This window comes from Barbus barbus (genome assembly GCF_936440315.1).
Source record: "Barbus barbus genome assembly, chromosome: 34".
Classification (NCBI taxonomy): domain Eukaryota; kingdom Metazoa; phylum Chordata; class Actinopteri; order Cypriniformes; family Cyprinidae; genus Barbus; species Barbus barbus.
In genome coordinates, this window is record NC_136762.1 from 18,798,308 (window position 1) to 18,812,694 (window position 14,387).

At 35.9% G+C, this 14,387-nt stretch overlaps 2 protein-coding genes across 6 annotated transcripts; both read left to right on the plus strand.

The window, feature by feature from the left end:
• The first annotated feature begins 2,513 nt into the window (after positions 1-2,513).
• Positions 2,514-8,815, plus strand: LOC306853926 (uncharacterized protein). Of its 4 annotated transcripts, none has more exons than XM_079391637.1 (4): positions 2,514-2,912; positions 4,584-5,034; positions 7,458-7,724; positions 7,807-8,815. In XM_079391637.1, the coding sequence occupies exons 2-4, from the start codon at positions 4,623-4,625 to the stop codon at positions 8,274-8,276; spliced, it is 1,149 nt and encodes a 382-aa protein (XP_079247763.1). In that variant the 5' UTR covers positions 2,514-2,912; positions 4,584-4,622; the 3' UTR covers positions 8,277-8,815. The 4 variants fall into 4 exon arrangements, with proteins under 4 accessions (XP_079247763.1, XP_079247764.1, XP_079247762.1 ...); XM_079391638.1 differs by having other exon boundaries at positions 2,702-2,912; positions 4,587-5,034; XM_079391636.1 differs by having other exon boundaries at positions 2,789-2,912; positions 4,587-5,034; positions 7,804-8,807.
• Positions 8,816-10,189: 1,374 nt separating this feature from the next.
• Positions 10,190-13,937, plus strand: LOC306854206 (trafficking protein particle complex subunit 6b-like). 2 transcript variants are annotated; one of them, XM_079392037.1, is made up of 7 exons: positions 10,193-10,308; positions 11,088-11,179; positions 11,707-11,774; positions 11,870-11,987; positions 12,077-12,160; positions 12,270-12,363; positions 12,749-13,937. In XM_079392037.1, the coding sequence occupies exons 2-7, from the start codon at positions 11,090-11,092 to the stop codon at positions 12,778-12,780; spliced, it is 486 nt and encodes a 161-aa protein (XP_079248163.1). In that variant the 5' UTR covers positions 10,193-10,308; positions 11,088-11,089; the 3' UTR covers positions 12,781-13,937. The 2 variants fall into 2 exon arrangements, with proteins under 2 accessions (XP_079248164.1, XP_079248163.1); XM_079392038.1 differs by having other exon boundaries at positions 10,190-11,179; positions 12,749-13,785.
• The last annotated feature ends 450 nt before the right edge of the window (positions 13,938-14,387 follow it).

Consider the following 14,387-nt stretch of genomic DNA (forward strand, 5'->3'; position numbering starts at 1 on the left):
CTCGCGCCCGCGGTCCCGCGCTGTATCCATCATTCATTAGAGGTCGAGATGAGTTCAAAGCAGCGTAAGTTGGCATGTGGGATCCGAATAGTGTTGCACGGTGCTCAGTGACTCTGCCTATTGCTCTTGTTGAATAATTACCCAGTTTTGATGTTCATTATATGGACGGGAAAAAAGCTGCCTGGACAAACATGCAGTTATTTATTTTCAGTGTATTTTTCCGTAACTCTTTTATAACGTCTTTTATTTTAACACATGTTATTAGAACCCTTCAAATAAGAATAAAGATAATGTCGAACTGAGATTTTACAGCGTTTGCAGCATTGTGACACTCTGCCAATTCTACATGATGTATTTCAATCAAGTGTGCAAGCACTGATCTGATACAGGACCGATCTTCATTTAGGGGTGCTCTGTCATTAGTGCATCTGTCATCTTTACGTTTTCATGTGTTGTCAAGACTGAACAAGAAACAGTCAGCCTAGGTTTGTTAGGACAGAATTAGGACGACACAGTGACAGGTGAGAAGAGTGGCTTTTAACACCTGGCTGTTTTTACATTGTATAAAATCTATTAATACACAAGTGTTTGTAGGATTATATATGGACCAATCATAGAAAACACATAATTAGTCAAATATAGAAAAATTAAAAATAGCATTAGTATGATGAACAACTTCTCAGCTATCATTTTTAACTACAGTATGCAATTATTAGCTTGCATATTAGTTGTTTATTAGCACTTAAGCACATATTACAATATTTTGTATATAGTTGCAGAGTCTAGCTGTTTCAATAAGGTGGAACCATCTGTATCTCCAAAAGGAGATGAGGTACAGCATTTCCCTCATCATCTGTGTGCATGGATTAATATAAGAACCCCAACTACACTTAAAGTTTTTATGAATATTGTATGCATATGTACATTCTAGTATCTTGATTATTTTTGTTTTTAATTCTGTCAGATTCACTTGGGGGGAGACGTTCGAGTGCGCAGAGAGGCCTGGTCAAGGATACAAAACAACACGCGGGATTCCTTATTTGTGAAGGAGTTGGCAGTGGCAATCTGGGGCACTAAGACTCTGGGGGAAAGAAGTCTCACAGGGAAGGAATGCTCCACCACCAAAACCACCAAGCAGCGTTTAACCCCCCAGAAACTTCAGACATTAAAAGGTAGCAGTAGCCAGGGTTATGGAGTAATACATTTTTCTTTGTTCTGGTGCGACAGAAGCATCACTGTTTATCTGTACATTTCTTTTTAGTCTGCTTCAAGGAGTGGCTTGTCAGAAAGAATGTGGATGAGACAGAGTTGCAGGCCAGATGGGGAAAGGCTGGACGGTTCATCACGGAAAAAATAATGGACATTAACAAACAAAAAAAAATAAAAAATTGAAGCACTTAAGATAAATTGTTGTTGATGTGTTTTATTGTAATTTGCTTGTTGAGCCAGATGAGTGTTGTTTTTTGTTAAATATGTGTTATTATTGTGTTTATGTTTACTTGTCATTATTAAATGAACTTGTTACGTATATTAATGAAAGCTTGTATTTTTATGATTTTCATTATACCAAAATTCAATGTTGCTGTCCAGCATTCCACCCTGGTGAACAGGCTACCGTCCTCAACATCTATATTGACCAGCACAGTTTCCAGCATCCCATGCTGGTCACCAGCATCCCACCAGCATCCCATGCTGGTCACCAGCATACCACCAGCATCCCATGCTGGTCACCAGCATACCACCAGCATCCCACCAGCATTCCATGCTGGTCACCAGCATACCACCAGCATCCCATGCTGGTCACCAGCATACCACCAGCATCCCACCAGCATTCCATGCTGGTCACCAGCATACCATGCTGGTCACCAGCATACCATGCTGGTCACCAGCATACCATGCTGGTCACCAGCATACCAGCACCAAAACACAACATATGCTGGTCTTGCTGGTATGACCAGCTATGCTGGTCTATGCTGGTTTTTCCAGCAGGGTGTCAAAAGAAAAATTCATATTATTCCAATTTTGCCTCTTTTTGTCAGTTTCTTTTGATTACTTCATTGATTACTAAATATGCATTATTCAATTACTACATGAATAAACACAAGGTACTCCGATGCACTATGTGGCAGTAACGAGGTCACAATGTAATGTTATTCAACTACAAGAGGGAGCAGAAAACGCTTCAGGCAGCAAATGTTAAGTTTTCAATATTGCGGTATTCCACCAGGGGGCGCTTCACGGCTCAAAAAGCCCAATCAATCATAGAGACACAGACTAATCTCAGGGTTTGTTTTGTTTGACCGTGGACACTTGTGCACCTAAATTAATAATTATGACATTATATTCAGTCCACAGATTTATACGTGATAAACAAAACAGAAATCCACAATAATAAAAATCCTTATGAAGTAAACACAATCGACTGTCATTGGTCCAGCCTCATCAGCGCTGTGAAAACTAACACTCATCACGTGACCACGACGACTCTATTCTCAGTTTCACTAACCCTCTACACAATTATTTACACTAGAAAAACGACACATGTCGTCCTCAAATTATGTTACATTTAAAATACAAAGTGGAGAGACATCATAACTTTACACCCATCGTTTCCGACCAATTGGAAACATCATAATCTCTGCCTATGTTAGGTTTCATGGTTCAAGCTAATGGCCTTTCTATCCGCTCGATTTATTTCTATGAGAAATCAAGAGGGAAAAGGCTCAGTATGAAGTAAACAGATGTTCTCAGTGTCTAAACACTGATTCAAAACCTTTCACAATTAACAAGTATCGTAAATGTTTTACACAGTCTGTTATTTGGCGAATATAGCGCGTTTGAGCGGATGCGGAGGCGATTTTGATGAGTCCCTGCTGCACTACAGTATGTGCAGGAGGCCTATAACTTAACAGGTCTGTGATCTGTACTCTCTGTGCATGCTTTATGCTTATGATGTTGATAGTTATCCTTTACTATGATTTAATAATGACTAGGCCTAATAATGCATATGTACAATAATGATTTGCACTGGGGACCAAATGTCTCAGATTACTAATCAATAATGCTTCTCTCTGGTATTTCCTTATAAATGTTATGATTGAGAGCCATTTTAATGCTAAATTAATTGAATTTCTTTAAAGACACCATGAAATAAAAATGGACAACTTATTTTTTTTTTAATGAAATATTAGTGTTTATTAAAAATGATTTGTGCATTTATTATTATTAAATTAATGTGCATAATCTTTCATCAGAAAACCTTACCTCTCATCAATATGTCCTCTAATGAGGTGTGCACTGGTGAGGGCAGGACGATAATGAAAAACTAATTCATTTTCTCCATAGGGAAATTGATTATTAATATTTATTATAATTTTTTTAAGTTATAGCTTATAAACCTAGACCTGTTGTGAGATCAGAGGTTGTTAATCATGGTGTATGCTATTGTCGTAGCCATCTGTTCACATTATTTCAACTTATTTTTAAAATAATAATGTTTAACAGTGGCATTTTTTAATTACCCATAATGCTGTGCAGAAAATTCCACGAATTGGAGAGTCACTGCTGTGAAAGGTTGCAGGGAATCACCACAAATTACAAAATTAAGTCAGTCACCCTACACTTTTTAAATACTTAAATATTTGTATTTATATGCATATTTTGCAGTACGCTGAACATATATTGTTATAGATATAATCAACAACTTTGAATGAATAGTTTTTATATTTAACTATTGTTTTCAAATTGGTTATGTCATCTTCATGCGATTGTAATCCTTTTCCCTCACTAAGCTGTTATAGTATACAGTCTTTCACCTTTGTGTTTTGCTCTGATTTTCAAATACCTTTTTACTTTAAATACACATTTATAATATCATGATTCACCTTGTAGCTTGTTGGCTTGGTTTACGCTGTTTTAAATGAAGACTTTTTTTTTATTCCCTTTGGGGAAAATGAATGGAAAATATACTTCTGGAACCAACGCTGCTGAAAAAGTCAGCAGTACAAGTGCACTGTATAGTGATCAAGCAAACCAATCAATTCAGTCAATTTACGAAGGATCAAAATCGAGTCTTTTTATTTATTTTTTTGCCGTTTTACACGAAAGAATAGATTTTTGCATTTTTGCTCTTTCACATAGCCAAAATCAATAATTTGATCCTAGTAGAGGGCCATTTACACAAAATGCTTTTATGTTTAAAAATGCGAGACATATGCAGTAAATGAAGATTAATTTGAGAACGTGAAAAGTGTGTTCAAAAGCCGTGACACAATCAAACATGACCGTTTTTGCAAATGTTTATATAGAGAAACTACGGAAAAGCAGTCCAATGCAAAAAATGTTTTTGGTGTGAACGGCCCCTAATAGTGAATAATAATCTGAAATATTGTACATCATAAAAACTATTTTACATCATAATGTTTACTTGTTTTGAATTAAAAAAAAAAAATAATAATTTCCAGATTTAAATTTGATTTTGAATCCCAGAATTTCACTGTTGTAATTATAATAATGCTTTTTAAATGCATTTAAATTTTGTAATAAGAGTTTTACCTTAAGGTTAAACTACCTTCTTTCTGAAGTAGGTTGCATGTTTAGGGGCCTTAAACAGGGAGGAGACCATGAACCTCAACGAGAAGAAGCCCAACAAGTGGTGGACTGAACCGGACACGTTTGCCATGCTGGCCCTCATAGAGCAGATGGGTCTGGTCCACGAGCTGGATAAGAAGCGTCAGCGCAACGAATCCCTCTTCCGACGCCTCAAGCTGAGTCTGGCAAAGCGGGGGATCCACTTCACTGTCACCCAAATCCGAAACCGTTGGAAGAGCCTTAAACACAAGTACCGTAAGATCAAACTGGCCAGCTACAGAAGTCCAGCCGCTCGCCACTCTGCCATCGAATCTTTCCGCTACTTCCATATGTTGGATCACATGTTGGTGCGCAGACCGAAGGTGGGAGGCAGGGAGGACGACCTCACAGATGGGCACGCCCTGCTTGGACGGTCACTCGCAGACCTGGATGACCATGCAGACAGTACTGCTTCTCATTGCCTTTTTGCATGACTGTATGGACGGTATTAAAGGAGTAGTTCATCCAAAAAGTCTAATTTTGCCATTTACTCACCCTCATTCCAAACCTGTTTGACTGACTTTGTTCTGTGGAACAGAAAATTAAAGATTAGAATGGGAAGCCGTTGTTAGGCACAATGAAAACATCACAAAAGTGTTTCACAAAATATTGTGCACTTTATCCCAAATCTTCTGAAATATTATTTTAGGGAACACAGAGAAAAAAGCCAAATGGGTTTTGAACTGATTGAATAAATTATGCCAGAATTGAAATTTTTTGGGTGAAATATCCTTTTTTTTTCTTTCTTAGAGATATGCATGTCTTATAGCATCATTGGACCTCAACTGGTTTTGCTTCAGGATATGTTACGTTAGACATGGTCATGACTCAGTCATACTGGATATACTGTAGGTGTAAAATAGTATTGGGTCATTCCGTGCCAACTCAATCAGAGTTGGGCACCATTTTGGAGAGTATCACGACACGTGCGTGCTCTGCTCTAAATGTAAACAAGATGTAGCGCATACATCTTCTGCGTCAGCAGCATCACGTGTATGCCTTGTTTACGTGCAGGCAAAGGACGCGCATGCATCGTGCTACTCTCCAAAATGGTGCCCTAGGGAGATGCGGAGGAGAAGAATTGTTGAATAAAGTTATTTTAGTTTTCTTTGCACACAAAAAGCATTCTCGTAGCTTTATATAATTACAGTTGAACCACTGATGTCACATGGACCATTTTAACAATGTTCTTACTACCTTTCTGGACCTTGATCATGGTAGTACCCTCGCTGATTATGGAGGGTCACAAAGCTCTCTGATTTCATCAAAAATATTTTAATTTGTGCTCTGAGGATGAGCAAAGGTATTGCGGGTTTGGAATGACATGAGGATGAGTAATTAATGACACAATTTTCATTTTGGGGTGAACTATCCCTTTAACACTGGGTAATTCTAAACCCCAGGTAAATGGGATTCTGGGTAATTTTAGGTTTTACACTGTTTATACCTTACCTAGAGTTAACATTTAATCCTGTTGTTTCATATTCTGATGCGTCACACTGTACATTCCTAATCCCTAAAATAAACCCTAGATAAACACAAAACCACTTTTGGTTTTTGACCATTAAAAAAATTAGTAGGATACAACAATTTGGACATGGAGCTGCACCGAGATCTCAATATATCTAGGATTAAACCATATATGGCCTTAAAAAAAGAAGATTCCAAAAGAAAAGTTGCACATTTTGGAAGAAATAATATTTATGACACTTAAACAGCTATGTTCCATACAATTGTTTTTATAGAGGGAAACAAGATGCATTTCTAGTTTCAACATTACTTATTTTATTTAAAGAACAATGTCTGAAGAATAAGTATCAGCTCTAATCAAAGTGACTAACATTTGGGTTTAAACCACTGAAAATGTGTAATGTTCAACAATCTATATATAGAATATATATCTCTTGGACTGAACGATGTAGGGCCTTGAAAATGAAGATTTCAAAAGAAGAGTTTATTAAAAAACTGGAAGAACTGGAATACTTAATAAGGAAGTATTAAAGATATCACAATATGATTTTAATATTGTGATATATTTAATACTTCCTGAGTTACAGCCCCACCCCCAATTACTCAATAAATATACATCTGTGACATTTAATAGTTTGGCTTTCATCACAATACGTGTTTATCTTTCTTCAGAAAAAAATATTAGCAATATCAAAAATTTGCGCCGAGGACCTCTGGCTGAGTAGACGCGGAATGACCCTATATAGTCATAAAGTTTTATTCCAGATTTTCATAGAATTTTACAGATTTTCTCTGTCCAATTTGGCTAACCTCGACATGCAGCCTTTGACGCCAACCAAAAAAAAAAAAAAGATATGGGAATCATTTTCTCCTCCTGATTATAAGTTGATAAGGCTTATTTGATCTAATTTTGGGCAATCTTTTTTTTTTTTTTTTTCCTTAATACCTGTGATCCACCAGTTGAGAATCACTGGCTTATAAAATATATTAGTTATCAGCTACTTTGCATTATTGACATGTTTTAAGTGCATTTAATAGACTTCCCTTTTACAAAAAATCTGTCATTTACTCACCCTCACATTGCTCCAAACCTGTATGACTTATTCTTTCTCGTGTGGAACATAGATATTTTGAGAAATGTCTAAGAAAAGTGCTTTAGTCCATGCCATAGAAGTCAGTGGACTCCAGAGCTCTCAACATTCCCAAATATCTTGACTAAGGAAAGTCATACAGGTTTGGAACCACATGAAGATGAGAAAATGAGGCCAGAATTTTATTTTTGGTCAATGCAATCAAGATTTCTCTAGAGTTGATATTTGATGAAAATGATGTTTTGTCCTGTTGATCTTTTCTTCCAGGTCCTTGGCCTGAAGGCCTAATCCCTAAATCTGAGCTGGAGAGCATGGCTTCTAAACTTGAACCTGATGTTGACGAGATTCTGAATCCAGATGACGTGGCTGGTTCTGAGCCTCCAAGCTGGGCCGTAGGACCAGATGAAGTTATGACCCTAGGCTTGTCAGGAGAATACCTGTATGCAGTGAAGACCGAACCACCATCCCTATGCACTCCCAACAGTACAGAAAGTACAAGAGACGCAATTGACTGCAGCCACAATGATTTCCCAGGTGACATACTGGTTCAGTTCTGTCTGGCATAAAAAAGTAAATCACCTCAGGAGTTAAGGATCTTCTTGTTTTGTCCCAGCAGGAACTTCTGAGGAGACCAGCAGCCTCATCCTCCAGCAGCTAACCATCTTGAACCACCGGCTTGGAGAACAGCTGGCGGAGCAGAGAGCCTTCCACTGCAGCATGCTGGGAATGATGGATCGCCAGATCCAGGTCCTGGAGCAGCTCTCCAATTTCACAAGGAACCACCAACCCAAGCTTGAGACCCCAGGCATGGACTCTTCAGTTAGTCCGAACGTGCACGAAGCTCAAACGCAGACTCTTGATCCATATCCCACGTTCCTCATGCCTAAAAGTGAACCAACAGCTGCTCCTTGGAAGGTCTCTCTCTTGGAAGTCCACAAGAGGTCACCTTCTGAGTTGGGCAGTGACACTGAGACTCCTCAAATCTTGGAGGGGAACAAAGAAAACACCTCAAGCCCACCTTCTTTAGAGATTTCACCCTCAACTAAGAACGCTATTGTGCAGAATGGATTGTGTAAGCACAATTGAGTGCTGTTTATTTGGGACGTTATACATTCAGTAGGAACTACAAAAGTCTTTTGTCCTGTAGATGTTTCAGGAGCTTGTCTGATCTGAAACATCATCAACATATGCGTTTTTCAGTTTCATAGGAAAGTATTCAGTGCTCTGATGTTTTAATCAGTAACACTTGTGAGAAATAGAACAATAGACGTATTATTTATTTACTTTGGTTTGTTTGCGAACTAACACTTGATGTGAATCTTAGACGGTAAGTAACTCAACAGTGACTGTTTCAAAATTGCAGTTCGGACCAAGATAGCTTTATGTCTGTAATCATGTTGCATTATCTGAGGAAAAAAAGTGGGTTATTGGTAAGCTTAAAGATGTGTAAAACTATCAGTTTCTTCCAGTTAGGTTTGGGACACACTTTAAGGCTGATTTTAACACAAGAAGGTGTGTTGTCATGAATTTCATCATCGAATCTGAACTCATGTGATTAAGTATGAACTTATGACTCTGTTAATTTCAACTGCTTGACTCTTAATATAAAGTAATATTTCACTGATAATGTGTCATTATATTTTTGACATGCAAAATGGATCAGGGTTGGGTTAGTTGCAATGACACTAATTAAATTAATCTTACTAGGGTTCATACAGGGTACTAAGACATTACTTTTATGTTAAACTATGGGTACTGTGTCAAAATTTACTCAAAAGTCAAAGTGTGTGGGTAAAAATTATGGAAGCAGAATAATGACAATAGTTTTTGAAACATAAAGCATGCTGAATTCCACAAATCGAAAAAAGATGCATTGCAATTAACAGTGCTTGCATTTCAATGCCTTGTATTTCTAGGGCTTGCATTTTTAGGTCCTGCAATTTAACATAGTTGTTTATTTAAGCTGTGAATATTTCAGTTCAAAACATTTCACACACATGTGCCCCCCCCCCCCCCCCCCTTCACTCGTGCCCCCTCAAAAATAATGAGTGCATGATGCCCCTGACACTACAATACAACATTATTTGTCAAATAAATGAAACATGATGAGATATTTAATTTAGTTGAAGTTGTTATAGATTGCTTTTAGAGATTGCAGTGATGCATGGCATGGGGAAAAATGACTGGATAAATAATACTTAAGGTTAAGATGAATTTTAAAATTGTGCCCCCTTAACAAGTGGCCCCTGCATCTAGAACCGCCCCTGGGTCTTATATCACTTAGTTCACTTAGTTCACTGAGGCGCGTTACGCGTCGTTGGGGAATCCCAGTATTAAAGCACAGCTTCACACAAGCCATGATACAAAGTTACAGAAACTAAGCAACCAAAAGCAATATGTCTTCCTCAGATGTAATGTTAGTTCTGTACTTCAACGTTGGGTAAAAGAGCATTATAATTTTCTTTGTGGTAGAGAAAGCTGCTTACAGGTAGGTTACGGGAAACAGTAAAAATGTTGAATTAAAAATACATACAATCAGCGTTTCAACATGTTTATACTGGCCCCCGATAATGAAAACTTCTACTTAGCGCTTGCTCCATTTCTGCAAATCAGTTTTTGTAAATGAATGACTTGATCCACATATGGCCTTCATCAACAGCTGCTTGCGCCATCTGCTGCAACGCTGAATTTTCTGCCGAATTTTAACCACTGCATTTGTGGAATTCAGCATGCTTTATGTTTCAAAAACTATTGTCATTATTCTGCTTCCATAAAAACACTCAAGTGGAAGGGAAAAAAATTACAGCAAGTTGTATTGAAATTAGATAAGTCTCCTATGCTCACCAAGGCTGTATTTGATTAAAAATACAGTAAAACGGTAATATTGTAAAAAAAAAAAAAAATTACAATAAACTAATATGTGGGAGAATAAATGAATTCGACAGTCGTTTGGTTCAGCGAGGAAATGAGATGAGTCGTTATTCTCCAGAACAGCAGGAGGCGGTATTGGTTGTAAGTATCAATGCTACACACAACACAGTAGAACAGAAGGCGGATTTTGTCTATCTGGTTTTTTATAAATGTATTTTTATTACGTGACTGAAGACACGTGCAAGGAGTAAGTAATTTAAGTTTATGCTAGTACATATATTTAACATCTTTAACATACTGAGCACGCTGAAGGTGCGGTAATATTAGCTGAGCAGCTGTCTTCACATTAATCAGACAGATGAGGCACATTTATGTATATTTATGGTTTGTAATCTTACGAATCACATAAATGTTAAATTGATTGCTAGAAAACTTTCGCTTATAGTTGTCGTTTTTGACATAAACTGATTTAATGCACATCAACACATTCTAAAGACATAACGCTTCTGTAAAGTTCTCATGTGTTTATGTTTACGAAACTAAAACGTTAGGATATTTATATTTTAATTAATAAAGTTAATATAAGTATAACATTATTTGGCAACCATTTCTGTTACGTTTTTAGATGTATTTTTTTATTAAAATACATTTAAGAGATTTGTCTATTTAATTAATTAATCCATCCATTCATTTAGTTTATTTATTCATTAATTTAAGTAAATTTAATTGTATCTAAACCCCTGCATTAATGCAACTATATTAAACATCAGCACATGACACATTATCCAACAAGTTGTCAAAATCTCATTCTCAGGTTGTATATTTATATTAAAACACCTGTAGTTACTTAAAAATATCCACTAGTGAAAAAAAAGAGTGGAAGAGCCACTTATTTGCCTGCAGGCCTAAATGGGTTAAAGACAGAAATGTCCATTTTCCAGTGGAGTGTTTCCAGATGTCTGAGGAAAGGATGTTCTTTCTTTCTTTCTTTCTTTCTTTCTTTCTTTCTTTCTTTCTTTCTTTCAGATATGGCAGATGACGCTCTGTTTGAATTCCTCCACATGGAGATTGTTGCTCACGTGTACAAGGAGCAGGCCACCCGGGAGGACATTGATAAGGTACCATCTACAAGCGTCCAGATGGCATACTTCAGATTTATGTTCTGTTTTAATTGTGAACCTGGACCACAAAACCAGTCTTAAGTGTCAATTTCTCAAAATTGAGATTTATACATAACCTGAAAGATAAATAAGCTTTCCACTGATGTATAGTTTGTTAGGATCGGACAATATTTAGCCGAGATACAACTATTTGAGAATCTGAGGGTGCAAAAAAAAGCCTTTAAAGTTGTCCAAATGAAGTTCTTAGCAATGCAAATTACTAATCAAAAATGAAGTTTTGATATATTTACGGTAAGAAATTTACAAAATATCTTCATGGAACATGATCTTTACTTAATATCCTAATGATTTTTGGCATAAAAGAAAAATCAATAATTTTGACCCATACTATGTATTGTTGGCTATTGCTACAAATATACCCCAGCGACTTAAGACTGCTTTTGTGGTCCAGGGTCACATTTATGTTTTTGTTACAGCGTTTTGCCATTTTCCATTCGCCTCATGTTCTGATTTGCTTTCTTAAGGAGAGAGTGACGTGTGTCTCTACTCTAGAGGTGATGGGCTTCAGAGTTGGACAAGGATTGGTTGAAAGGTATACACAGTTATACATGTTTTTTTTTCATACTACAAAGTAGCCATCGTTTATAAACCTAGTGATTGCCTGATTTTGCATATGTTTCTGAAAAGATTTACAAAAGACTGCCCCACTTTCAAAGATGACTTGGACGTAATGAAGTTTCTGTGTAAAGATTTTTGGAGCACGATCTTCAAAAAACAAATCGACAATTTGAGGACCAACCATCAGGTTTGAAAGCTCAATTATGTATTTAATAAGTGACAACACATTGTAGAATTCAGCGTTACTGTCATTTCTTTTCTCTGGCTTTGCTCTAGGGCACATACGTCTTACAAGATAATAAATTTGCACTCCTAACTCAGCTTTCCAGTGGAAAGCAATACCTTGAAGAGGCACCTAAAGTAAGAATGTCCATTCATGTTAAATCATACTCTGAGATTTTTTGTCTACTTTATTTTATACCATGATAAATTAAACATTAATATATCTAAATATGTTGGCTCTCTGCAGTACTTGGCCTTTTCCTGTGGGTTGATTCGAGGAGCTCTGTCTAACCTGGGCTTGGAGAGCGTCGTCACTGCAGAGGTTTCTTTAATGCCATCATGTAAGTTCATGCCACACAGGATTTAACTAAATATATTAATTTATTAATACTTTTTTTTTTAATTTTTATAATTGGTAAATGAATTGAATGAATGAAAGCTAGATAGGTATGCAACCAAATTAATCATTATATAAAATACTTTTTTTTTTTTTTTTGGCTACATGTTGTTAAAATATTAGATTTTTTAATAGCAAGCATATGCACAGGTAAAGTGTGATTTGACGCTGTTATTAATGGGATAGTTCACCTTCAGTTGCTGGTCCCTATTGGCTTCCATAGTATGGGAAAAAAACATTATTCAAGTCAATGGAGACCAGCAACTGAAACTGAACTATTCCTTTAAGATTGTAGCTGTCTTCATTCTCTTTTGTTTTTCTGTTTCTAGGCAAATTCCAAGTTGTAATTCAGAAACTCTAGGATGGACTAGATGAGCCTTGAACAGCAATGTTTCGTCAATTAAAACTTTGTGAATGTGAATTACACGGACCTAGATTCTAAATGTTTACAACTTTATATTTTATATAATGCTGTTTGCAGTTTCAAGCATTTCTGCAAGACATGCATTTCTTCTCCATACCACATAAATTCAAAATCTTGACCTGTTTGGAAATATTCTGAATGTCGTATTCTACCTCAGCTCCACTTATTACAGACTAAATTGCTATGACAGATAATCATGGAAACATATTTTCATAAATATTTTGGAATATTTCATAAACTCGTAACTTCACGTAACATGTTTTTATACTCCTTCAGCTGGATAAGACATTTTAAACGTTAAATGTTGAAATGAGAGAGGTGTTCTTTTCTACAGGTTTATTGTAAAAGCAAATTATTTATGTATATATTTCGGACAGTTAATATCTGTAGTTATCGCAACCCAATTAACTAAAGCCTTAATTTATTGTTTGGAAAAACAAACAAACAAAAATATTGATAATCATATGGAGAAAATGTATGGATTCTGGAAAAAAATATTTTTTTTATTTATTTTTTTTAATATGTTTATGGTTTGGGTAAATTGGTTAAATAGAGGCATATGTTAAACTGGTCAAGTTTTCAAGGGCAAAACAAAACACAAACAATTCTTGATTTCACCAGAAGAGGGCAACCTTTGTCAGTCTATGGTCAGACATGTCAGAGTAAAAGCTCAAAAAATGTATCATAAAACTTTGATTTGAATGTACAAGCGTCTTGCACTCAAGTTTGTCTGAAAACTCTTTACGGCTGGTTCTTTAGTTTAGTTAGGTGCTCAAGCTCAGCTTTTACTAGCTGGTGGAGTTTTTCTGTGTACTGTGCTTGTTTGTTGTTGACTGCATAATTCTGGAGGAATTTATCATTATTCAATAAATGAACGATTAAAAAAATGTATATTTGTAATACATTTAAGTTACCAATGCAATAAATGCAATATAACAATGGAAAAACATACATTTATCTGACATAATGTTACGTGTATTTAGTTTCTTAGCACTACTCAACATTTTGGGAACTCTCTTTTTGTTTTATGAAAGTGATTGATGCTTCTGTCCACAAATGTAGCATTTAAACAAAAAATAATACATTAAACATTTAAAAATAACATCGCAGAAACTTTACTAGAAGTAATTATGAATAAACAAATCTAATTTAGCAGTTTAAATTATCTCTAAATTTAAAATCAGTATTTTAATACTCAAAATGCAGCTACTGCTATGTAACATATACAGTCATGGCCAAAAATATCGGCACCCTTGGTAAATATGATCAAAGAAAGCTGTGAAAATTAATCTGCATTGTTAATCCTTTTGATCTTTTACTTAAAAAATTCACAAGAATCTAACCTTTCATTGGATAATAAGAATTTAAAATGGGGGGAAATATCATTATGAAATAAATGTTTTCTCAAATACACGTTGGACACAATTAACGGCACCCCTAAAAATTCTTATGAGTAAAATATCTCTGAAGTATATTCACATTCATATTCACAATTTTGAGCACTCCAGGGTGATTATGAACATGAAATTATCCAGTCATGGTTT